Here is a 26,538-nt window from a genome sequence, read left to right as displayed (position 1 = left end):
ATGAAAGCTGGAGAAGAAGGCACTCCTCCCTCTACAGCAACTTGTGACAAGCCATGATATTCTGAGAGACAGCACACCAAGCTAAGAGGCATCCCTGGGGAGACCCTTCCCTCTCCATCAGATAGACTATGTATCAGAACCATCAAACACAGGCCCTCATCCTACAACATCCCAGGCTCCTCGGTGGAAGCCAGACTGACCGTCGGGCTGTAAGGAGCTGATAAGCACTTATGCACTGATTTCCTCTGTGCACTCCTTCCTCTGTATCTCTCATTGGATGACAGAAGATCCATCACTCACAGACGGGAGCTCTACAGTCATCAAGAAGTTAACTTTCAATCCAGAAAAAAACCCAAACATTATTCAGACAGAGCTAAAATCAGGTCCTGTTTAGGCTCCTTTTCTCTGCCAAAGCCATTCAACTGTGAGAGGCTTGAGAGGAAGGGCCTGTATAAACATTGATATGAACATGTAAATAAGTCATGGCCAATCTCTCTCTCTTTCTCTGCTCTCACTCTCTCTGTAAAAGCCGTATGCACATTTTTAGAATTCCCCGAGTTCTGCTGACGTGAAGGGAGAGATGAAAGATTCATGCTTGTTTAAAAAATTCAAACAGATGTCCTGAACTTTCGGTACATAGCCAATATGGATACATTATTTAGTCTTGGGATGCCAGAAAGGGAATGTGGGGTTTGGACCTTACAAATGTAATCCACACAACAATAAAGCAAATAGATAAACGCAGAGATTATGAAAAACAATCAATAACGGTAACTGCTTTGCATCTCCAGCACAGAATAATACGATGTACATTTCAGGTTAATTTTCTTTTCCTTTGTTCAGTAATTCCCAATAGACTTGATGTGGACTGCTGACAAATGCAGGTAAAGTTTCAGAGAGCTTGTCAGTGAATGCACCAGCAGAGGGAGACCATGTCACATGACAGAGCTGTAAACACTGCTCTGCTTGTATTTCCCATTTTCTGCACATTTGAAATAACAAAAATGGTGCTCACAAAACAATTATAGTGGGATGTATGAATACACCTAAACTATTAGGCTATAAGACAGAATGACGTAGGTATTTGGGCCTACTTAATGTAAAACAGCCCTTCAAAACTTTTTATATTTATCACTATGTAAAATCTTGTTTAGCAATTCCTAAACTATTGTCTTGACATATATACGATTTTTAAAATTATTTTTATTTTCATTATTATAATTTTTTATAACGGTGTTTATTAAAGTTAAAGATGTTGTGAATATAAGAGCAGATCAACTGTTAAGGGTTAACTGAGTCGGACATGACACTGAAGTCGGATTCAGCCAGATGAATTAGCCTAGTTGTGGTTGAGACCTTCTTAGTAGTTTGTTTTAATCTACATTTCAAAATTTCACAGGGGGGTTTCGTGTCGTCATACATGTTGGCACGAGTTGGTCGGTGAATGTAAAGCTCACGCGCCTGTCCTGCGTCTGAGCGCTAGTGTCCCGTCCACAGCCCAAGTGCGTCATGGCGACAGCGGCGGAAAAGTTACGCATTTCCTAACCGGAGTGTGCGGAATATCGCCGTGGCGGGCGGCAGACACACGTGTAAGTACTTCATGTTTCTGTAATCTGTGTTACCGAGACGAATGTGTTGGATATTTCGTCCTGTGCGGGTATTTCCTGTTGCTGGTTTACCTGTGCGGCCAGGTGAGCTAACACCTGTAAGCAAGCAGTGTTTACTACAAAGCGCCTTATCTTAGTCATTCCACCTTATCTAACGTTTGAAGTTGGTACCGTCTTCTAGTGTTATTGCCTTTTATACAGTAAAAAAAAAGACTTTGTTCAGTAATGTTGAAACTCATTCATTGTAGAATGTCTGACATTAACTTCTGACGTCATTCGTTGTTATTCTCTCTCCCAGCATGGTGGATTACAGTGTTTCAGAGGCAGCAGGAGCCCTATTCCCAAAGAGAGGTGGCCCTTTTAAAATGGAGGAGCTGGCTCTAAGTGCCTTGCTGGAATGCCCTCTTTGTTATGAGCCACTGGACGTGTCAGCCAAGGTCCTGCCCTGCCAGCACACGTTCTGTGTGTCCTGCCTGCAGAGGCAGGAGACAGCCCACTCCCAGCTGCTCTGCCCCGAGTGTGGTGCCCCTGTCCCAGCCAGGACGGTGGAGGAGCTTCCTGCGAACGTCCTGCTAGTGCGGATCCTGGAGGGGCTCCAGGGCTCGCAGGGGCCCGGCAGGGACAGACATACAGCCCGCTACGCAGTGCCCTCAGTCAGGGAGGGTCACCAGCAGCTTGAGAGTCAACACAGAGACAAGCAAGGGCACAATGAGGTCAGTGAACGACCCCGGCCTAATCATCTGCACATCAGTGATAACTTTATTTGACAAATGATGAGGTTTTTGTCTCTGTTACAGTAAATTACACAATCTTTCAATGGCCATGACCTACTGTAATTGTCCTATTTGTCTACTGTAAGAAAGTACACAGTGTTGAATTTTTTTTATTTAAACATTGAAAGCTACCCATTTTCCACAGTCCAATATTTTTTGATTTTTAATGCATTTAATCCTTTTTACTTTGGATTTAAAACATGACCTCTGGTATATATCTATATGTACAGTCATTTACTATCACAATATACTGTATTGGTAAGTTTTCTGGAAACCATTAATGGAGAAAATCATCAGACATGAATGTTTTTGCTAATCTAGTAAATTAGATACCAGAAAGAAAGAATTTCATCATATTGATGCAAAAAAAAAAAATATTGAAATAGAGCAATCCTTCTCATTGATTTGCAACATTGCCCACAATGTCCTAATACGCCCACACATGTTAAATACACAGCTAGCTCTGTGTAGACATTGTGGTGAAATCTCTTAACTCTTAAGAAATGTATATTTCTTCATTATTGTCTTCTCTCCCATCGCTATAATGGCTCGTTCATTTATTCCTTGGAATTTATTGAACAGGACCTCGTGTCTCATCTCTGACCTATTGAATTACTTACTCTCCACTGTGTGTTCACCAAACTTAAATGGGATTCTGTGGCTAATAGGAGCTGGAGCGTGATCTGACCTACCACGTCCTAAATGTTTTCGTCTGACCAAGTGTGAGTCGGTGTTCCTTTGGGTCCTGAAGTGATGAGATCTCAAACCTGTATGAAGGAGGAAAATTTCCTTCTCGCGTCATAAAGAAACCACAAAACTCCTGATTGTTTCCTTCCTCAAACACGACTGAGGAGAGCTCTGTCATAACTTTTAACACCTACTATACAACGCGGTAGGGGTTTACCATACGTTCGGAATTTTGGCGTATTTTATCAAATGGAATGGGAAAAATTAGTTACAAAAAAAGATTCAACTGTAAAAATAGGTTAATTACTGAAGGAAAGGACTAAAACAAATGACCAACAGAAAGTAAATTGCAACATCTATTACATATGGGACCGAATAGATTTTAATTGACTTGTTATTGTCCAGTTGTACTGTTTTAACAGGTGTATCATTTTGTCAGAAAAAAAAGTCTGCATGGATAATAATAGAATAACACTTTTTTGGTGCAGGTTTAACAGTATGTATCTGTATAAAGCAGACCTGTGCAACTTATTTTGCACGGTCACCTAATTTTAAACCCAACAGAGATCTAAGGATCATAAAGGCACTTCACAGTCAGTAAATCATTTCGCAGTTTTTATTTGATGCCAACGTTTTATTCTCTGAGGTGATGAGAAACACAGAAACCTGCCTTCTCCATAGTCCTGTGCATAAACTGCTCCAAGCGTTTAAGAGTTTACTTGTAATCCGTAGTTTGAGTTCAGCCAGAGTTCAAAAAGCACAGCCAAGTTCACGAGGGTGAGTTTGTGATCGTTCTGCGGTTTAAATGCGTGCTTCAGAAACTTCCAGTGCAAAACGATATAGTGTAATTTCCTCCACCATCATTCTTTCACTAAGGCCAGGTATCACAAAGGATAGTTTCATCAGCGAAAGAAACAACAATATGTGGTCTGTAGATACATTTATGGGGATGAGCCTGATAAAAAGCAAGCTCGGCCTGACACCATGAAGGAAAAGTAGATGGATGTAGGTGGTTTATTAGAACCTGTGTTATTATTTGCAACACTTACATTCCTGAAACCCATTATTCTAACTACCTAATATGCATAATTCTTTGAAAAAGCCTGGGATCTTTCCTGCAAAACATGAAAATGGGGAGAGAAATTACATTTTTATTCATTTTGTGAAAAGTCGTATAAGTTTTGAAATATAATGGCTGCAGAAAATAACATCTTTGGGCGTTCCTGTGCTGTTTTCTCTCAACATCACTGAACAAGTGTGAAGACATTATCAGTAACGCTTGAGTCAATACTTGACCTGAAAGGGAAAAAGGATGTGTCATATTAAACACATCTGCTTATGATATCTGTTTAAAAACATCACACATCTATGTCTGTTCAGAATCTGTTAAGAACATGCAACTGAAACCTGACTGTGACTTTCACTCTGGACCGCAGCATTTTACAGATATTTTAGCCTGTTGCTTCTCTTTTTAAACAACGATCTCAGCAAAGTCCCCGGTCGCTGTTTGTCAAAGTAAAGGACAAAATAAATAGCATTATTCCACCTCCTGAAAATGCAGTTGCATTGGAAAGACACTATTTTTTAATCTTTAAAAGAGAGCACAGCCTGTACACCCGAAACATCTTTAAACTAATTGATTACAACCAATTCAGAAACGTATACCATCATGTTTAATACATTCACTTCATTCTTCACAGTAGCTGATGTGTGACTTTTCTCGTCTGTCCTCCAGCTTGCTCTCAGAGCTTTGGTGCTTAACCAACGAGGTGATTCTTCGGGAGAGCTGGTCCTCGCGCCTGGAAACAGTATCGCACAGAAACACAAAGTGGATGAGAGCTGGCACCACGGAAACGGCGGCGACAGCAGCGGCGGCGCGTCTGTCACTGCCAGCTCGCTGCAGGCCGTCAGGCCGACGCCTCAGCTGCAGTCCCAACCTCAGGCTCTCTGCAGGGCGCTGCACGACTTTAACCCCGAAGAGAGCAATCTGGAAGACAGTAAATATGGTCTCAGCTTCCTCAAGGTCTGACTCTCAAACTGCTGACTTAACACAGCGTGAAAGCTTACTTACTGTCAAGGGGGTTCAGTCCTGTATGACCTGATCTTTTAGAGCACTCACAGGGTTTCCTTCTGTTTAATGAATGCACAAAGAAAATGATTACACTTGACTTTAACCTTCAGGGAATAATGAAGCATTAACCTTGTGGGGAAAAGAGCAAAGGTTCTATTTCACCTTAATTTCCCTGTATGAGTGTTCACCAGTGTGAATGATCGGAAGACGAGATGCATCAGGATGTGGGTAGCTAACCACCTCTGCGTCACCATTACCTGGGGAAACCTTAGTGCTAAGGTGTCAATTGAGGGATCATTTTATTCATGTATTGAGAAAAAACACCAAATATTTTATGACCTACTGATTGTATTGATTAATCGTTTGGTCAATAAGCGATCGTTGGGATTATAAGTGAGCAAAGGTGACGTCTTTAAAGACGATTTGTCTGACGAACAGTCCAAAAACCCAAAGATATTCAATTTACTATCATGGAAGAGTAAAAAAATCTGAAAATATTCACATGTTGGAGACCGGAACTTGTGGAGTTTTACCGTCTTAGCTTAAAAAGACTTTTACGGTTATTTGTTAATCAAAATTGTGGCAGATCTTTTTTCCTTTGATCGTCTAATCGTTGCAGTTCTCAAAATATTGACTTGTCATAGCTTCATGAATTCTAAAATTAGCTTGATTTGGTTTTTTTTTGGGGGGGGGGGGGTTAATAATCATTACTTTTTATTATTTACGCTGCTTTAAGAGACTTGTGGAGCTGGAGGCTCAGACCTCTGCCACAGTGGTTGTTACCAACCCTGAAGGATTTCTGAGGCAGTTATATAAGGGCCTCAGTATTTGTGTGCTCTCCATTAGCTCTGTTTTTTTCTTTTTTTCAGCTTTAATGCAGATGGTCAAATGGTTTTTAGAGCGAGGCTGTCCACAGAAAGGACTGGACCGGCACACACAAAGGCAGTTGATGTCACATGCTGCAGGAGAAATGTAGTGCTCGGAGAGTGCCCAGTCTCCAGGGAGAGCACACTCTGTTATCAGCACCTGGCATCCTGCTTGTTTTTTTGGTTGTTGTTTTTTTTTGGTTCTAGCGGTTTCTCTGCCTCTCACATTTTCACTACTTCCTCTAAGTCCAGTTGTGTGTCTCTTACTTCTGGTTTTGCAGGGAGACATCCTTACGGTCATCAGACGGGTGGATGAACACTGGATTGAAGCCAAGCGAGGGGAGAAAGTTGGAATTTGCCCTCTGCAGTATGTAGAAGTGAGTTTGTCTGAGCTCTCTCTCTCTTTCTCCCTTCCTTTATTGTTTGAATGTGGGTCGTGGCCTTTTCCTCCAGGATCAAGGTTGACACCTCCCATTTGGCACCTTGGTCTGATGGTGTAGCTTCCTGTAATGAATAGATGTCGTCGCTGGATGTCATTAATTCCAGGTCACTGGCGGGGCGCTACCTTGATTTTCATTCATATCTTTGATTCACCCGTAAATGTCACTCCTGCTCTGCAAAGTGCTGAGGCAGAGAGATAATCTGTGAAGCCGTGCTGTGTCTGCAGCTGCTCATTAGTCTGTGACTATGTGGCTTACTCAGGTTGGCAGCGCTTGCTTAGCTAGCTGACTGTCATTTGTTTTCCTCTGTACTTTCTGCCTCCAGGAATTAACTTCATCCGTGCCGGGGGAAATTGTAATTTGTGCTTCAGTGGGGTTGATGTGGTGCCTTTTAAATCACTTCTTGTTTACTTCCCTCACTTGTCATCTGTTTGTTTTTTTTTGCCAGAGGTTTACCTGATATTTAGTTTCTCTTCCCCTCCTCCCATGAGTCTTCTCCTCCTCATACGCCTTCTCCGTCTCTTGTCCACCCGTGTCTTCTGCTAAAGCCCCGCCTCAGTGGTGCTCTTCGTCTTCTTCTACCTCTGTACTCTATTCTTCCTTCCTCCTCTCCCATCTCCTTTCTGAGCCTCTCCTCCTGTCGTGCAGCCAGGCGTGAAGACACAGTAAAGCTTTCTTTGCTTGGGTGGCATAACAGCACATCACTGTGGGGAGTGAAAGCATTAACCCTGTCTGCCTGCCTGCCTGCCTGCCTGTCTGTGTGCAGCTTCTCTCTCAGCACCAGTCAACCCTCCCTGGCTTATTGGCTGGTACTTATGCTCCTGCCTGCCTGCCCGCCTGTCCAACAAGTTGTAGGGGTGAGTGGAGTAGAGATAAGTGGGTGTATTTAGACAGCCGTTTCGCTGATCAGCAGGAGCAGAGGTTGACAGGCGCCAGTCGCAGGTAGGAGCAAGTTGGAGAGAATTTCCTTGCCTGAGGATTGACTATTCTCTGTTTTAGGATTTATCCTGATTTTACACTGTGGTTTCACATGTGTTCAACTCTCTCAGCCAATTTCAGTGGCTGCCAAACTGCTGGAGGGGAAGCATCGGAGGTGGAGTGACTCAGCAGACTTTCACCATCGGACTGGGAGTGGGGGCAAAGACAAGGCCACTGACGTATCCAATAGGACCACCCATTACGGAGTCCCTCAATTCCCAGCGAAGGCACCCATCATCAATGCTTTGCCCCTCTCCAACCAGCGGAAACAGCCCGCAGCCAGCAGTATCCGATTTTACCCGGCTACCAAAGGAGAGACGACCAACATCAGCACCTTCAACAGCTTCAGCCACCGGGGTCAGCCACACCAACTCTCTACGTCTCTTGCCGCCCGGGGCCACTCTCATCCCTCCAGAGTGAACTCTCAGCGAATTAGACGCCACTCTGACTCCACACACAGACATCTACAGGTGAGTCGTGTGCCAACGTATCTGCCTTTATGCAAACTATAGTGAAGATGTGATAACTTTTCCCAGGTTGATCAGATTCCTCTTTGAGCTAAACTGTGTTTGGCTTTGTTTTGTTTGCTGTGATTGGTTTTAACGGAAAACATGTGGCTGGCAAAAGGCATGATGAAATCGATTGTTTTTGTTTGAGTCACTGGGGGATCAAGTTGTTCTCAGGGATGCAAAGAGGGAGCCATGACCCTAAGCTTCAGGAATGAATGAGAGAGAGAGAGAGGCATCGCCCTTATGTTGTCCGCTGCATGATTAAGACAACACAGATGTGGAAAAGGGCTAGATATGAAAGGAGTGAGGACCGGAGGTGAGTGGACCAAAACTCTGAAAAGGTCTTTAATCAAGAGTTCTGGGACATAAGCCAGGGTTTCCCCTCATAGATGAGTGGCGGTCTGACAGGGTGTGTTTCTTCAGCTCGGGACGTTGTGTAGTTGTCTCATTGTGTCTAAAAGCTCCTTTGACTTTACCGTTTGATAGAATGATGAGTGTTTAAGTGTAAAACACATACAGGCCTCACAAAAGTACTTCTAATAACTTTAAAGAAGCACAACAATACTGAACAGCTGAGCTTGCCTTGACTGCTATCATGTCGTCTAAACTACTCACAAGAAGAGTGTGTGAGACTCTATTGCTCTTGAAACTGACTATTTGTAGAGTTTTTCTAGTTTCTTGAGGCTCTTTCAGGTCCACCTTTGGTATCAATGAAACATTTTAATCTCAAGCTGTCATGATGAATTGCTCAGCCACTCTTCATGTGACCAACATGATACCTGTTGCATATTTTATACAGCCTGTATCGCATGGCAGGATGTTGGGTGGACGAAGAAGAATATTAGTTCTGATCACCTTAGCTTGAAAGTTTTGAAGGATATATTTCATATTAACCATTCTATGTGTGCAGCCGGACACATAGAATGGTGTGAATACTGCATTAAGTCATAGCCTGCTAGTGTCTGAGTCCAGTGCCAGGCTTAATGTAACCTGCTGCCAATTGCCCTCCCCCCTGAGATAATGATTTCCTTTGATTCAGTTGAAGTTTCAGCTCCACCATGCAATTATATATGTCAGAGCACAACAATGCTCATGCAGGTTGGCTTGGAAGGGAGGTGAAGGAGCCTGGAGAACAAGATAAAAAAAAGTAGGAAATAGGAGAGATATGACAGTCAGAGGAAAAGTTGAGAGGAAATACTGAACTCAAGATGCCATAGAGCTGGGAAGAGAAACAGAAAACAAAACATGTGTGCTGCAATAAAAAGGCAAAACACAAGAAGTAAGGAGAAGGAGGAGGGGGAGGGGGAAATGAGAGATAGATGGAGGGAGTGGGAGGCTTGGAGAGTCCCTCAGTGTGTCTGCTTATCTCTCTCATGCTGACGATGATGAGTCACTGGTGAAGTTGGTTACATAACAGACTCCTCTCTCCCCTGCCTTCAAACTCCTTCCTCTTCACTAAGCAGGTAACACTCACTCTCACATCAGTGGGCCAGTAATGGCAGACAAGCCACGCACCCTTTTTAAAGGAGCCGAGGGCTCTGTCCCTCTGGCCTAAGCTGAGCTCCCCGCTGACCAAGCCAGCGCGGGTGCTATTCTTAGAGCTGCAGCCCATCAGCTCTCACCTCTGGCTCCACTGTTTCACAGAAGGATGTTTCTTCCCACAGACTGTGGATGCAAAAGATGCGTATTAGTGTGAATATTGGCACGGTTATGTAAGAGCGAATTTTAGGATGGAAATAAGACAAAAACATCTTCAAATGCGACAGAGAAGTTCAATTATCAATCATCGTACTTCACTGGTGCACCTTAACACCTGATATGTTTGTTGCTTATTTGTAATTAGTTCCCCCTTGAAGCCTGTTGGCTATTAAGTCCAAAGGGAGAGGGTTAGTTATCAGCCTGGAGTGACGAGCAACCAACAAACCCTGATCAGACGACCTAGAAGAGGTCAAAAAGCTCAGCAGCAGCATGTTTGACCACTTTGTGAAGGCAGGTGAAGAGTGAGTTATAATATTTGACATGGAATGAAATAAAAGCATGAATTAATGTTTTTTTGTGTGTTTTTCTTTTTCTCATAATGTAAAGTTGAATATCTTTGAGTCTTAGACAAAACATGCAGCTTGAAGATGTGGCCTTGGACTTTAGGACATTGTCTGGCATTTGTTACTATTTCACTGACAGACCAAGAGATTAATTGGTTGACCAAGAAAATAATTGCCAAATGAGTCAATAATTGAAAATAATCCTCAGTTGCAAACCTGACCATAGTGCAAAAAAGCTCAGTCAGTTGCCATTAGTCTGCACACAATGTATTCTAGAGTACTGTATACTTTAAAATGAATAGTTCTGAATAGATCCTGATCCCAGATAGAAAGCTTTTATTCAACAATATTATTTCATTAAATATTCAGTACATCTGTGATACTGACATGAAAACCTCAATCTTTAATAACCTATTTTAGGCCTGCATAAAATATGCATGCATCGACTCCTTCCACCTGAAACTCATTCAGAACCCAGCTTCTGCTTCTTTTATAGTGCAACATGTGACTAGAATGTGAATATAATCCAAATATTTCAACTTTTTACACAACATGATGTCGCTGGTCAGTCACCTGATCCAGTGAGATCTTGGACCAGGGAACAACCAGGCGTTTCCCACAATGCCCTGGGATCATACATTGTGTGGTGATCGCTGGTGGCCTGGCTCATCTCGAACAAGCCTAATGTTACTAGAGTTTGGTGACATCACGTAATTCACCATTAAAACATGGGAGGTTGTGCAGTAATTCATTCTTGCACATTTTGCGTTCGAGTTCGTCGCAAAGAAACAGCATTGTCTAGTCCGTGTGTCCAAAACCACATTTTATTTACTGTTGAGCTTTACAAATCTTTATAGCACATGTTTTTTGGGTGGGATTTGGGGATTATTTTTTTTACTGTTTTCAACAGGAAATATTGCTGTCTGTTTCTTTGTGAAAAGACGAGTTACAAAAATGTAATAGTGGCTAAAGATTTCTGATACTAGAGCGTGTTTTAGTCTTTTGCTGAAAGGGGCAAAGTTAAAAGTTAGCCCTCTGTGAGTTCTGTACACAGTTTGGACATTTGTTTTACCTACATGCCCCCTGCATCATGGTCATGAAATGATTACTAGTAAGGTACATCGTCATCTTCTGATGAACTGATGCAAAACTTCGTTCAGCTGGCATGACCAAATCTACAGATACTCAAAGTGTTAGAAATGCAGGTTGTGGCTGGCACGAGGACACCAAAGGGTGGACATTATTATTATTATTATTATTATTATTATTATTATTAAATAAGACTTTATTACCTGCATGACCAATAGCAGAATTACTCTCCATGTAAATATAGTTAGTGCGACTGCTCAGTCACTGCACCTGGCCATTGCGTGACTGCAGCATAACTGAAGCAGTATCTAAAAAAAAATCAAAACTAGAATAGAGAAAAGACACAAAGTAAATGATTTAATGCATGAAAAAAATAGCTTTTTTCTTGTCGTGTCAGTGCTTTGCTTAAAAGATAGTGAATAATTGCACATAAGGATGTCTTCTACTTTCTGTCCTTCATGCTGCTTCAGCAAAGACAGGAAGTTGTCTTTTCTTCCGGAAGTTGCTTTTAGTGTAAACGTCATGCGAGTGTCACAAAGGATTCATAGACAAAACAACTTTAGATGACCCTAATGCTCGTCCATACTGTCCCGTATATGATGGAAGGCCAGCATGTCTTCAGGACATTACATCATAAGTTTATCTCGCTTTACTTCTGCCTCACAGCACTGGCTTTGACAAGTGAGGCTGTGCTTAAAGCAATGGCTGCCTCTCGATTAGGACTTCTTTTGTGCTTCTTTGAGGTAGAGTGTGAATGCAGCTCAATGGTAGCAGAGCTGCAGGATCCAGGCGCATGCTGTAAATAGGGAACCCCAGGCCCACAGGCCAGCATTAATGCTTTAGGCAGTAGTTGAGTGGTAGTGCTGTAAATAGTCCACCCTCTGTAGACGTCACTGTGTACATAATAGCACTGGGAAAGTTATTTATGGATTTCTGTACTGGTAATAATAAGAATTACGTGTTTAGACAAAATAAAACATACAATAAAGATGTCACTAAAAAAACCTTTTCAGTATAGCAATTAAATAATTAGGGATTAGGTTTCATACTGTGTTGTTAACGGTTGCGAGACACACCTCAGTGTCCCTCCCTGCTGACTGTGTCAGGTCTGACTCACAGCCTGCAGACTTTACGCCTTTCTCTGCTTTAAAAAGAGCAGCTCAGATCTATGACAATAACATGGAAAAGATGTCTCCGGGCCATAATATATATTTTTTCTGTACTGTATTTTAATTAACATGTATACACCATCTTTTCTGTTTTAATGAAGTTGGAGCTTAAACTAAGCATTAAGAAAGAAGATCCAACAAATCATATATGATATACAGACGTCTGTACCTGAGAACACATGGGGTCACTGAATAGTTAATGAGCAAGAAAATGACGTAAATCATATGTTATGTCCTTGACTGTCACCATATCTCAAGACAGTTTCTCCACTGCCATCATTAAAACACCAATATGTTGTTATGGGTTTGTGTCTTTGTCTGAATTAAAACAATACACATATTCCTTTTTGTAACAGTTTTGGCTTGCGTGATCATTCCTCCTGCCATTAAGAGATCCTATCTAACATTCCTCCGATGGAAGTGATGGGGGACAAAATCCACAAAACTTGTTCTGTGCTAAAATACAACCCAAAGTTTATCTGATGTTAGTATGAGGCAGCAGACTAAGTTAGATAAATCAAGTGGATAGTTACTGTCTTTGTAGCACAGACTTCTCTGGTCAGTGCACCACTTTGGTCCACATATCTCAATAGCTACTGTATGAGACGTTAAATGCTAGTGGCTCTGCTGAATCCCTGACTTTTCCTCTAGCGCCCCCATCCGTTTGAAAATTTGTTTTTTTAGTGAAACATCTTGACAACTAAATATATTACACATTGATATACGTAATCATGGTGAAGATTATACCTGTTAAATATCAACATGTTATCAGCATGCTGACGTTAGCATTCAAAAGCACAGCTGTGCCGAATTATTAAAATGAATTCAAAATACTTTATTCATCCCTTAAGGGGCAATTTGGGGTTTGCAAACAGATATAAAAGACACTCTTGAATAATGTGCCATGTAAAACCACTTGAAACCCATAATAATACATCTGTATCCATCCCTTAACAGAGTGAGAAGAAGATGACCAGTGACACTCCACCCGCCATCTCTATGGCTCTGGTGAACCCCCAAATGTCCTCGACCTCTGCAGACAGCAAAAACTCCTCCACACAGCAGCTCTCCATCAACGTGTGAGTCACTGTTTTCAACATTATATTATGATATGATAATGTAAGATCGCAGGCGCAAGATATGACTAGAAACAGAAACAAGAAACACTCAAATACCCTTAAAAAGGTGTCGTATACATATTGTATAAAAGTGTGGTCGTCACAGAGACAAACCCCCTGTGTGACCCCTCAGGTGTGCCGTCCTGTACTCCTACAAACCACGACGGCCTGAGGAGCTGGAGCTGAGAAAAGGAGAGATGGTGGGAGTTTACGGAAAGTTCAATGAAGGCTGGCTGCGTGGGCTATCGCTCAAAACGGGCAAAGTGGGCATTCTGCCCGGCAACTATATCACGCCTGTGCTCAGGTGAGAGGCTGTGATCCTTGACTGCTGGAAGTGGGAGCTGAATGACATGTGGATTGAGACAGTGATTCAGTGTGGGCGGGACGACGTGTCATCATGCACACATTTTAATGAATCATGAAACAAAAATAAAACACTGAGCTTGGTGCAAATAAACTTTTAACTACAGGATACCAAGTGATGTTCTGTGGGTACTTCAGTATGTACTAAGTGTCTCGTTGCCTCACTGCAGAACCTCGGCCAGACTCCTGGAGACCAAAGCAGCGAATGCGTCCTCACAGTACAACACAGTAGCCGGAAAGAAACCCCCTGCTGCCAAGAATCCTGCTGTGGTCCTCGCTCTTGATAGGGTAAACTCTGATGGAGCGATATACTCAACAGGACATGTCCCATCTGTGCCAAATGGAGCGCAGCATGCAACGTCATCCACTGGCGCTGGAAAACCGTCTCTCTTTGAGGGTTCACAAGGTTGGGACACTGTGAGGCGCATCTTTAACCCTCACAGAGGTGAGTGATAAACAACCATATCCACCTTCTAATCGCTTGATTACATTAAAGAGATTTAGCCAGATTGTCAATGACGGCCTTTTAAAATATTTTTTCAGGGTCAAACTATTTCTCCCATACGTCCAATCTGAACGTCCCATCCAAGTCACAGCACTTTTCACAAGTTCAGGCATCCGGCTACTCACCTGCCCTGCAGAGGAAGAAAAATGGCACCTTCTTTTCTAACTCTGTCAGACCTCGGGGCTGGATGACTGAGTCGGCAGCGCCCTCTGCTGCTGCAGTCTTGAAGGACTTCACTGGTTCCCATCAGCATGACAGACAGCCTCCCCATGGGCCTCACTCAATTCTAGTCAGACCCAGTTCACACAAGAATAATGCAGACAAGGTAATGTCATCCTGATGATTTCTTGCGAGAGGCATGAGCATGCATTTGTCTAAAGATAAGTACTCAGTGTGCATTAGTTTTATACTATTGATCCTTTTGAAATATAGGATCACTGTTCTGCATGTGCCTTACAGTAAATATTTTACTTCCCTAGCCGGCAAAGTCAGTGCGGTTCTACACAGATGAAGACTCCCCTCCTCCAAGACGTCGGACCTTTTCCTGGTCGCCAGGAAATCACGTTCCCTCCAACGGCCCTGGCCCCCCTCCGTTAGAAGTATGGGCCCCATCGCTCACGCTGGGAAGAGACGGACCGGGGATCATTCTCAAAGAAGGAAAAGCTCCTATTCTCCGGAAAGGCCTAGAAAATGCCATCTCTGATCTAAATTCTAATCCGCAAAAAACAATATGGTCACAGCCGTTGCTCTCAGCCGTGCCCGCTCAGTTCAGCCCCAGCAGGTACGTTGAATCTGTCTTTGTCCTTGAAAATAAAAAGCATATTGATTAACAGGCAGACAAAGTAGACTTGAAAGTTTTTCATCGATTTGACGTACTTTTTCTTTCCCCAGACACAGAGTGACCACAACGCATTTAGCGCAGACGGACTCAGAGCTCAGTCTGCTTCAAGGAGACCTCGTCCTCGTCCACAGACCTCGACCTGATGGACGAGTTCTGGTTACTCAGGAGAGCAGTGGGCAGACAGGCTTATTCCACAGCATTGTTTTTCAAGCCCTCGAGAGGCTCAGCTGACTGTGTGGTACTGTAGTTATGTATATGTCTATATATCATTCGTTTAACTGCCAAATGACTTAACTGACCTGAACAGCAAAATGCGGGTTGAGGTCCAAGGGTTAATACTGCCATTGACAATCCTTTGAAAGAGGTGTTTATTTTTGTCCTGCGTGCATATGAGAGTGTGGTGAAATTCTCCAGAGATATATTGTGTGTTCTTAAACGTATGTGCATGTTTGTTACACATGTACTATTATAAGATTTTGCACAGAATCCCATCTAATGACTGTTCCTTGTTTAATACCCATGTTACACACATTGGTGAGTGCCTTTGTCAAAACTCACAAAGAAACAAAATACATTTAGAGAAATGATGAGGTAAAATATATGTACTGCTTATGTGGTAATAAACTATACGTCCAGAACTTTTGTAGTTTGGTGTCTCACTTCAGATGTAAACTATAATCCTTTAACTAACAACAATAACATAACAGAGAAACCATTGCCTCGATGTAAAAATCCTGCATTCTTTACCTCAACTGCAAAGTAAGATATATAAATAAAGCATAAGTAGGCCTGCCTGTATACTTGCAGCATGTTTAAATACTCATGCAAGAACCATTTTAGTATTGCAGACGAGTTAACCACTCCATATTACGATTTGGGAGTGACGCTGTGTTCTACATGTTCGGCCACGTTAGTTCACCGTGTGTCAACTGGTTTGCGGTAATGTCAACACCTAAAAAAGAGATTGGGAATATGTGCTTCTAAAGCACAACATTACTTCAGCTTAATTTGGGTCCTACCTGATTTTTTTCTTGAAGAGGGTCCCTTTGTCAAAATTAGAGCCAGAACGATATTGGATTTTCAAGGCTAAATATCAATATTAATGTGATTGATTATGATTTGTTTTTCTTTAAGTCGTACCATATGTTAAATTTTTTACATAAACGCATGAAACCCATTTTTTTTAGGAGGATCCCTTATATTTTATTAGTTTAAGAATTAAACTGAGTGGGACATATTGCAGTTGAACATTTTTTTTTAAACTTATTATTTTATGTCTTCTTTTATGTCAGGCAGACACTTGTTCCTAAATAAACAGCATCATTTCTTTGAGACAGCTTTACCGCAATTTGTTGATCTGACGACATATACAGTACAAAAAATACTGATATAGCTGCAATAAGCTGATATCAGCCTGACTCATTTTATTATTTATCAGCCTAACGCTAGACAAAATCTAGTATCAAGACCATCAATATTTCAGTATTGTGCACACGGAATGTGTGTACAAACAAATCAACACACTCTAAACGTGGGGCCAGGGAGAATTCTTGCATAGCAATGTCACACAATGCACAGAGAGTGGGAGTAGTGGGGGGTCAATGTGGCCCAGCAACACATTTTTGGAGTTTTGTACCTCTGTACTTCTATTTCATTGCACTGAATTGAATCAACTACCGTAGGCCTAAGTGCTACAGTAAATGTATGTTGAAATTTCCCACCTTTGTCTATATATGTCCCCGATATATTAAATATCTGAACACAACGAGGCCATTTAGTAGCTTATACTGCAGCAGTAACTGTAACCAACCAACCGAAGACCCGCTCCCTCCTTCCACCATTCCCTGGGACGCATGCGCAGTCTGACACACAGACCTGACAACAAGCTATCGGATGTTGAGCCTTTGATATGGGCACTGCGCTGGAAATTATTCGGATAACGAATAACAAATGAACAAAGACTTACACACATTTAATTGTCATTATATATACATCATAATTGCCCTTCTGCGTTATCACTATGCCGGTAAGTCGAAGTGCCTGTCTGCATTTTTTTGTTTTGTTTGCAAAGGGGTTCCTCCCTTCCTCCGACCGCACTGATGTGATGCTAACCGGTTAGCATCGTTAACTTACCACTTTCCAACAAGGACGTTGAATACTTCCTTAGTTTTTGCCAGTCACCACAAATCAATTAGCACAAATGTCAACAGCATGGTGGTTTGATTAAAAAACTATATTTTCCGAATTTGCTATTTTTCTGTGTGCTAGTCAGCTGACGTCAGTTAGCTCACGTTATCTTCAACGTTAGTAACGTTAGCGTGTGCCTGCCTAGCAACCCCATACGGCGGATAACGGTGAAGAGACTAACGTTAGCTAGCTAGTTAGCTTTGTTTTGACTGAGCCATGTAAGCTAGCTGCAAACTGACAGCTGCCATGTTTACACCCCATGGCACGATTTACTGTCTCTTATTATGACCCGTTGTTTTTCAGAGCAATAAGCTTGAGAAGCAGGAGGTCAACGATAACGTCAAGGTGGTGGTAAGATGTCGTCCCTTCAACCAGAAAGAGAAGATGATGAGTCACAAACAGGCCGTGTCTGTGGACGAGATCCGTGGGACCATAACAGTGAACAAGCTGGAGACTCCCCACGAGCCTCCCAAGTCCTTCACGTTTGACACTGTGTTTGGACCAGACAGCAAACAGCTGGACGTCTACAACCTCACTGCACGCCCCATCATTGACTCAGTGTTAGAGGGATACAATGGTACATTTAATGTAACATACATTATTATTTTTATTAATCCACCATTGCTCAGTGTAATGACTAAATCAACTGTTGGAGGCATTTCAACACAGACACTCAAACATACACTATTACCTCTATTAAATCTAATCCTCATTATTAACCAATATAATAAATACTGATATTAAGTTGATCTTAAATCTTCATAGTCTATACTGGAAATGGAACTGGGATTTTATGCTCTGCTGTCCGTTTCAGGCACCATTTTTGCATACGGGCAAACTGGCACAGGAAAAACGTTCACCATGGAGGGTGTGAGAGCGGTGCCAGAGCTCAGAGGGATAATCCCAAACTCTTTTGCTCATGTTTTTGGTCACATTGCCAAGGCAGAGGGTGACACAAGGTAAGAGAGCAATCAGTCGGCCAACATTCAGTAAAATCAGCAACACATATTTTGTCTACGCACATAATTAGTGTAGCTGACGATTCCCAATGTGTAAATCAGTGTCAATGTAAGTGAAATCTGTCGTGTCTTGTTTAGTTTTCTAATATGCACACTCCACTAACAAGCAATCTTTGGACAGAGCTTGATACTATTATTGGTAAACTGCTTTTGTTCTGAAGCAAGAGTTTCATGTGAATGAGTCTTACTGAATTAAAGACTTTTGATCATCGCCCTGCAAGTAAAAACGTCAACGTCATGGTTTGTTTGAGAAAGGCAACGTTGTTAATAACAAGTGAGGGAGCTCATGAATATTAAGAAAGTACAAAGTATTTGGACAAAGCATTTTAAGAACACGTTTTCTTCTGTTAAAGGGATTATGAAAGGTCAGCCCACCCTTTTTGAAAACGTGTTTAATTTATTTTAGATATTTGTTCTGATTCGCGTGCTAATGGGAGGCTTTTTTATTTTATTTTGGTCTTCTTAGCAGAATAAAGGGCTTCATGTAAACAGAGTTCCTGTTAAGAGGCACACGTGTTGTGATTGATATATTTACAAAGCCTGTTTTGCCATTTGCAGCTTTACATTTCAGCATTTATCTGACTTTAAATACACATTTAACTTCTACAGGTTTTTGGTTCGTGTTTCGTACCTGGAGATTTACAATGAGGAAGTGCGAGACTTGTTGGGCAAGGACCAACTGCAGAGGCTAGAGGTAAAGTCATACTTCAAACCAACACTCAAACATAGATTTCAGTGATTCATATCAAAAAGGTGTTGGAGGATCTGTCATAAAGGGCACTACAGTCATAATTCCAAACAGGAAGCTTGCAGAAGATGGCTGAATAGATTTGCTTGTATTAACTATTGCATTTTTCATCACAGGTGAAAGAAAGACCGGATGTTGGCGTTTATATCAAAGACCTCTCTGGGTACGTCGTGAATAATGCCGACGACATGGACAGGATTATGACGCTGGGCAACAAAAACCGTAAGCGGAATAACTGACATCATGAAGATACATAGATACCCACAAAATCTAAGATTGTACAAGATATTTATCTGTGCGATGTGTAGTAAAACCACACATGTCAGACTGTGAGAACTACCTTGATTGCAAAAAACGGAAGCAATTTTCTTGCATTATATACACTCGATATGCGTTTACATTTTTCTTAATTTAAAATGCAATGCGTGCAAACTGTTAAGCAATGTGCAAAGACTACCTGTGCATACTTGTGCTGTCAGTTGGCAGAAAATGCTCATACAATGTGCAAAAGATAACTGTCGACCAAAAAAAAATTGAATTTCAGATGATATTTTAAAGTTCATAAGTTATCACACATACTTTTATGAGTGTTGTTGTTTGATTAAATTCTATTTCCCGGTGTGAAGGGTCTGTCGGATCAACGAACATGAATGAACACAGCTCCCGGTCTCACGCTATCTTCACCATCACCATCGAGTGCAGTGAGAAGGGTGTGGATGGAAACCAGCATGTCCGCATGGGAAAGCTTCATCTGGTTGATCTTGCAGTATGTATCTGTGGCCAGAAGATTTCTCAGTAAAAACTAAACTACTTCCTCGAAAATGAGATGACACAAAGATGCAAACCTGCTGTATGCCTCGTCGTCCACAATCCATCTGACCATCACCAATTCACCTTCCACCCTAACCCCCTTACAGGGCTCGGAGAGACAGGGCAAGACTGGAGCCACGGGTCAGCGTTTAAAGGAGGCGACGAAGATCAATCTCTCTCTCTCAACGCTGGGCAACGTCATCTCTGCCCTGGTGGACGGCAAGAGCACCCACGTGCCCTACAGGAACTCTAAGCTAACCCGTCTGCTGCAGGATTCATTAGGAGGAAACTCCAAGACCATGATGGTAGAGTGAAAGCTTTGAAAACTGTTCTAGAAGCGATGTGTTGTAAGCAACAAATACGTAATTTACCATACTCAACTTTTAAATTGCATACTTCTCTCCACCAGTGTGCAAATATAGGTCCTGCAGACTATAACTACGATGAAACCATCAGTACCCTGCGCTATGCTAACAGGGCTAAAAACATCAAGAACAAAGCCAGGATCAACGAGGACCCTAAGGATGCACTATTGCGCCAGTTTCAGAAGGAGATTGAGGAGCTGAAGAAGAAACTGGTGGAAGGTACAAAAAGAATCATGCTTTTTGAAAGTTTTTTTCCCCCCAAGACTGTCTTCTTAAATGCTTTTGTGCTGTTCTAGGTGAAGAGATCTCTGGCTCAGAGGGCAGTGGATCAGAAGAGATGGATGAAGGTGACGATGAAGGAGGGGTGGCAGGAGAAGGCCGCAGGAGAAGAAGAGGTGAGAACTTGGATGCAAGTGCGCATCAGAGCAAATGACTGAACGTTTTATGATGCAATCTTCACAAACCTTGTGGTGAGAGTTTATTTCCTTCAGTGGTTTGCATTTTTGGTAAATGGTTGGATATACATCTGTAACATTTGTATATCTCTTATTTAATCTGTTGGAGATCAAGGATGTTAATTGTAATATGAGTCAGCATTCAGTTCATCAGGTAATCGTGAAGCTGAAATTGCTTTTAGGTCACCAGTTAGGCTTCCATAAACATAACACCTTCCTCATTCAGGAGTTTCCCTCGTATTCTCACCTTCTACGTCCTTTCTGGTTTTAAGTGGAAACTAGAAAGTTAAAAGAGAAACGAGCACTATTAGGTCATTACATTACGTTGCAATACTGACACTAATGTTCCGGCGGTGAGGCCGTGTTCCACTACGTTTTATATTGATATCTATAGATTTTCCAGCTGTCATTATTCTTTCAAATACTGTGGTATCAGGTTATTTTGAATTAATCATAACCCTGGCATTCAGCTTCTGTGAGTACGGTGCTGTGCTGTATCTCTAATTTGCATGTGAGCACCTGCAGCTGCCTCGTTTGATTGCTGACCCCAGGCAGTGCTTAAGTATCCCTAATACTTGTCAAAACACCCTGTAGCTTCCTGTTCCTTATCAATCTCATGATAAATTAAATATGACCAGACTGCTTTACTGCAAAACTATTCCTGATTTGCTTGCATGGTGTTTGTAGCTTGGACAGGTTTTCTGTTTGTATCGTGTTAACAGCATGAATGAAAGTTGAAAATGGAGAGCAGCTTGATTGATGTGTGAGTGTTTGTGCTGCGTAGGTATGGAGGTGGTTTTCTGAGTGAGTTCTCCTTCCGGTTCCATCATTCACAGTTTCCTCTTTCCTCTTTAAAGTGGTCGTGAAAAATTGCACAACTGTCTGAAGATGGGTGCGCTTGATTCATAATACAACAGGCCTGCATGAAAATTAGATTGAATTTAACATCAGAAAGCCTTTTTTGTTTTTAACCTTTTGTTGAGATTAGCTATTCATTTCAGTACATGTCGAAAACTAGCAAAACAGATTTTACTGGTATTTGCTAAAAAGTTATTTTGGACATTATTAGTTTTTTGCTGCACACTCAGATCAGAATCTGACTTATAGCCAGGAAGGTTTCACAGACAACACATGTGCTTTGGTGTAGTTGGTGCACAACATGAACTGAGACTGTGTCTGTATTCATTCACTCATTCACTATTCTATAGGTCGCTCTTTGTAGAGGACTATATAGTGACCTTTTTGGACACTACTCGGGTCACTTTCTCTACGCCGTCTATTACACCATTGTTGTCCAGCATTTGATATGTGCCATATGCTGCAGCGTTCACTGTATATGTAAAGGGTTGCCATTGTGAGAGGTACAAACGGAAGGAGTTAAGCGGCGTGTCCTGCCGTCGTGAATGTGGAGGGGGCGGAGCCTTTTTTCACAAATGAATAAATACAAAGTTTGTGGCCGTTGGTCTTGGGATGCGCTTCTCTGCCCATATTGAATATTGTTTCCGCTCCACAACTCGTGTCTTTGTCTCAGTCGCTCTCTCTCCCCTAGCAGCACGGCTATGTGACCTCTTTCTAGTTTGCATTTCATGATTCATTCACAAGAACCAAAGTAAATAAACTTTATGTTCGTGTTAATATTGTCCATGTAATTGACACTCGAGCTGTTAAAGGTCCAGAGTTGCGTTCTTGGATTACAGTCCATGTGTGAAAAGGGCTTAATGTGTCTGTGCCGCTCACAGCACACATCCCCACTCTTGTCCCAAATATTTGTGAAAGTGATAGCAAAGGTTCCCGGTGTTTTGATAACGATGTCTTGGGACAGATCCATGACTTTAACTGGGGCTCTTGAACGGATCCTTCCAAAGAATTGACACAATCTAATGTTCTCCTACTTTCTACCAAGCATGAACCAAATGAACACAGTTTTAACATTATATACTTCTGCATGTTGATGTCATGTCCCCAGTTTCAGGTTACACCTGTATTGTGTAATCTGTAATTTCATCCACATCATGTTTCATAAGCGATGTTTTGTGTATATATATATATATATATATATTTTTTTTTGCCTCGTGTCTCTCCGCTGTCACTACTCCCATGTCATGTTGTTATTGTTGCTGAGACTTCTCGTCTTTCTCTCGCTCCGTGTCCCATATGTGGTGTCCCACTCTGTCGTCACAAGACTTTCAAGATCACTCTGTAATGTGTTGCTCTTTGTTTCTCTCTCTCCTCCTCCTGGTGCAAAATGCCGCCTGTCTGGCTTGCTATACACCTCTTAATTCAAGAAGAAAGAGGTTGGTGTAAGAATCTACATAGCCCTGTTGTCCTGTAGCACAGGTGTCGCTACTGGCAAAATGACCAGGATGGCCACCGTGTGTTTCAGTGGCAATTTCACTAACTGTGACTAACTGGATAACAGGTTTATCATATAACCGCTGTTAACATTGTTCTGTTTTGTCTATATATGACTACCACCCATGTGTCTCTTGCTGTCCATCTTCATAGCCGCCAAAAGAATCTTGCACTTCATATACTTTCCCTAATTTAAAATTGTTCTTGCACTAACACTAACTATCATTTCTCACTGTGCATTAGCAAGACAGAACTTTGAGCAGCTGGCTCTCACTGGCACCCACGCTTACGACATTCATTTGACTTCTAAAGTGCAAATTGATCATCTAAAACCGAATATATGAAATAATACTAATGCTGATTTAAAAAACACGGTCTAGAATTAATCTGCATTCCTATCGTTGTAACCTATACACTGACAAGTAACGTAGTATAAGAAGATCTAAAACAACCTGTGAATTAACGACACCGTGGTTCCCTGTGTGTCCCTCAAGGGAGGAAGAAGGTTTCCCCGGACAAGATGGTGGAGATGCAGGCAAAGATTGACGAGGAAAGAAAGGCCTTGGAGGCCAAGCTGGACATGGAGGAGGAGGAGAGGAACAAGGCAAGAGCAGAGCTGGAGAAGAGGGAGAAGGACCTTCTTAAAGCCCAGTGAGTCTTTGTCATTCATGACGCTACGAATCAAATGGTCTACAATGTCTTCTTTAATTGTTACTGGATGTGGTAATATGGTGTCCACTCATTCAATGCCTGATCCTCCTCTCACCCCTTAGGCAGGAGCATCACCTCCTGCTGGATAAATTGTCGGCCTTGGAGAAGAAGGTAATTGTGGGTGGGGTGGACCTCCTGGCCAAGGCCGAGGAGCAGGAGAAGCTTTTGCAGGAGTCCAACAATGAACTGGAAGAACGTCGCAGGAGGGCGGAACAGCTGCGGAGGGAGCTGGAGGAGAAAGAGGTATGGATAAATGTCCAAAAACCAATCCCACTGCCCAATACTTTAGTAGTAAAAACAGTTGTAAGACATTATCTTGACTTCTGTCCTTAATATATGTAGATTTTTCACAGTCATGACCGCAGACTACAGCTTGCTTGTTTGTGCATAATCGGTGATCCTTCTCCCTCTTAAAACAGCAAGAACGTCTGGACATAGAAGAGAAGTACACTAGTCTGCAGGAGGAGGCTCAAGGAAAGACCAAGAAGCTGAAGAAAGTATGGACCATGCTGATGGCTGCCAAATCAGAAGTAAGCCGAACGTAAAAGAGAAATCACAACACTGTCAGAGCAGCAGGGTGGTATAGTGTGTAGACTGCTATGAGTGACCTAATTCCTATAGAAAATGTTATGAAATACTTTTTAAATCAGAGCTTAAATTGATATGTTATGAAACTCAACCTATGGTTGAATTTGGTCTCGATTGATCAGGAGAACAAAAGAAGTTGATCCACTGCGGTTGTCGTGTTTTGTCTGTTAGATGGCAGATCTACAGCAAGAGCATCACAGAGAGATCGAGGGCCTCCTGGAGAACATTCGCCAGCTGAGTCGAGAGCTGCGACTCCAAATGCTCATCATAGACAACTTTATTCCCCAGGAGTACCAGGTGTGAATGTGTTCTTCTATGTGTAGCTCTACGACTCTTTGACCTAAATACCCACGACTTGTACGCTTTCCCTCGATCACCGGTACACACAAAGAAGAGGCATGAAAGTGACAATGTCCTTCCTTGCTTCTAGTCTTTATATTATCTCGTGTTTTTTCTGTGCAGGAGATGATAGAAAATTACGTGCACTGGAATGAAGACATCGGAGAATGGCAGCTGGTGAGCTCACTTTGCATATCTCATGCACACACTGTGGTTTGCACAGACATTCAATTTAAAGGCACAAACTCGTGAGTTCAGGACTACTTCTCAGTAGTGTGTGTGTCTTTGAACTGTACTGTACCTCGTGTCTTTCAGAAATGCGTGGCGTACACTGGCAACAATATGAGAAAACAGACCCCTGCTCCAGACAAAAAAGAAAAAGATGTGAGTTTTTCCTGCCCGACATTGTTGTTTGTGTAATGACTGATGTTCCTGTTGTTTTTCTCTTGTCCCACCTTGATGATGTATTGTTGAGCGCTCTCTTCTTCTGTCCCTGCCTCTCGCAGCCATTTGAGGTGGATCTGTCCCATGTGTATCTGGCCTACACCGAGGAGAGCATGCGGCAGTCACTGATGAAACTAGAGAGACCCAGAACCTCTAAAAGTGGCAAAAGTGGCCGACCCAAGACTGGCCGAAGGTAATCTACAGTCAAATTTTAGTGAACATCAAATACTCCTGAGTAAACTGAAGAGTTATCAGTTATGGCTGTTTCGCCACTGTGTTTAATTATTCATTTATAGAATGTAGATAATATGCGGGATATATCATGATAACGGTTATTCTGAGAAATAAGAACACTGAAAGCTCTCTGAGGTTGTTGATAACGCTTCGCGTGTATTTATCTTCACACAGGAAACGATCTGCAAAGCCCGAAGCCGTGATCGAATCCCTGCTGCAGTGAAGACGGCACAGCGGAGAGCTTCGTTTCACCGTGTCTTTTATTTAACATTATTTAAAATATTATCTGAATACACTGTATAGCTGGTATGGTTTGGAATGTGACTGAGTTGCACCGATGACGGGAGTAAGACCTCTTGGCCAAGAGGACCTGTTATTTGTCTTATAGTGGAAGACTTCTTTGTGGATGTCCCAACATTTTGATGTAGCTTTGGAACACATTTTGTTGGCAGCAGCTTCTGTTCAATCATAGCTCTTTTACCTAAGCCAGAAATTTACACCTCTGGTTTTGAAAACGACCAACACTCTGAAAGAAGATGTTTAAAACATGAACTATAAACTGCATTCATCCCCTTTGAAATTTGTTTTGCAACGAATACCACACCGTTTGAGTTGTAACGTCTTTATTACAGATTTCCTGCTATGTAAGAAACGGATTGATATTAAAAAGCCCATGCTGATGGGAATACATTGTAATTGAATTCTGATTAACTGTGTTGATTCACATGCAGGGTATGTAGTATCAAGTATGTAACTGTAAAGTGCATTATACCATTTCTTCTTGAGGGCAGAAGCGTAGGGGCATGCATGCCAGCCAGCTCATGTTAGTGCCATTTGCTAATCTAAGCAAGTCATCTCTCTTTATTTATCTTGATAAGTCAGAACACTTTGTGTTATATTGATGTACACCATACATACTGTTTGCCTTAGTTTATTGCACTAGGCTGAGGTTTTTGTGGAGATCTTTTTTTTTTATGATGTTCTGTAGATGCAAACTGACTTTTATTTTGTATCATAACGTATGTCAAATGTTTACATGCACCAAACCCCTGGATATTTTATTTATTAAATTATTTTACACGTTTTATCTCACATTCTTGTTGCTCTTTGCCAGTTTCATTATTAAATCGGCAATATTCCTGTTTTTTATTTTATTGTTGCTTTAAAAAAGGTTATATGAACATTATTAATTATTATTATTATTATTATTATTAGCGTTTCCTACTGT

The 26,538-nt window shown here is 41.9% G+C and overlaps 2 protein-coding genes across 2 annotated transcripts; both read left to right on the top strand.

Annotated features, from left to right (window-relative positions):
- The first annotated feature begins 1,330 nt into the window (after window positions 1-1,330).
- sh3rf2 (SH3 domain containing ring finger 2) lies at window positions 1,331-15,686 on the top strand. The gene is made up of 11 exons (XM_079167827.1): window positions 1,331-1,589; window positions 1,906-2,320; window positions 4,803-5,090; window positions 6,286-6,381; window positions 7,494-7,892; window positions 13,189-13,310; window positions 13,483-13,653; window positions 13,883-14,157; window positions 14,256-14,542; window positions 14,697-14,998; window positions 15,109-15,686. The coding sequence occupies exons 2-11, from the start codon at window positions 1,907-1,909 to the stop codon at window positions 15,287-15,289; spliced, it is 2,535 nt and encodes an 844-aa protein (XP_079023953.1). The 5' UTR covers window positions 1,331-1,589; window position 1,906; the 3' UTR covers window positions 15,290-15,686.
- Window positions 15,687-16,947: 1,261 nt separating this feature from the next.
- On the top strand, window positions 16,948-26,383 carry kif3a (kinesin family member 3A). Its single transcript, XM_079167393.1, has 17 exons — window positions 16,948-17,084; window positions 17,549-17,822; window positions 18,060-18,204; window positions 18,874-18,958; window positions 19,129-19,234; window positions 19,639-19,778; window positions 19,930-20,127; window positions 20,232-20,406; window positions 20,484-20,582; window positions 23,489-23,645; window positions 23,768-23,948; window positions 24,125-24,235; window positions 24,465-24,590; window positions 24,756-24,809; window positions 24,948-25,016; window positions 25,139-25,269; window positions 25,485-26,383. The coding sequence occupies exons 1-17, from the start codon at window positions 17,079-17,081 to the stop codon at window positions 25,531-25,533; spliced, it is 2,106 nt and encodes a 701-aa protein (XP_079023519.1). The 5' UTR covers window positions 16,948-17,078; the 3' UTR covers window positions 25,534-26,383.
- Window positions 26,384-26,538: the final 155 nt, after the last annotated feature.

The sequence above is a fragment of the Pholis gunnellus genome (genome assembly GCF_910591455.1).
Source record: "Pholis gunnellus genome assembly, chromosome: 10".
Classification (NCBI taxonomy): domain Eukaryota; kingdom Metazoa; phylum Chordata; class Actinopteri; order Perciformes; family Pholidae; genus Pholis; species Pholis gunnellus.
Note: the sequence above shows the minus strand (reverse complement) of the source record. Positions and strands in the feature narration are given on the sequence as shown.

What these genes read in the sequence shown, in the direction of transcription:
- sh3rf2 (XM_079167827.1), top strand. Translation starts at nt 1,907, where the DNA reads ATGGTGGATTACAGTGTTTCAGAGGCAGCAGGAGCCCTATTCCCAAAG. An exon ending in CAGCAGCTCTCCATCAACGT is followed by an intron (nt 13,311 to 13,482) that starts GTGAGTCACTGT and finishes GTGACCCCTCAG; the next exon opens with GTGTGCCGTCCTGTACTCCT. An exon ending in GCTCAGTTCAGCCCCAGCAG is followed by an intron (nt 14,999 to 15,108) that starts GTACGTTGAATC and finishes TTCTTTCCCCAG; the next exon opens with ACACAGAGTGACCACAACGC.
- kif3a (XM_079167393.1), top strand. An exon ending in AGGCCGCAGGAGAAGAAGAG is followed by an intron (nt 20,583 to 23,488) that starts GTGAGAACTTGG and finishes GTGTCCCTCAAG; the next exon opens with GGAGGAAGAAGGTTTCCCCG. An exon ending in CGACCCAAGACTGGCCGAAG is followed by an intron (nt 25,270 to 25,484) that starts GTAATCTACAGT and finishes ATCTTCACACAG; the next exon opens with GAAACGATCTGCAAAGCCCG.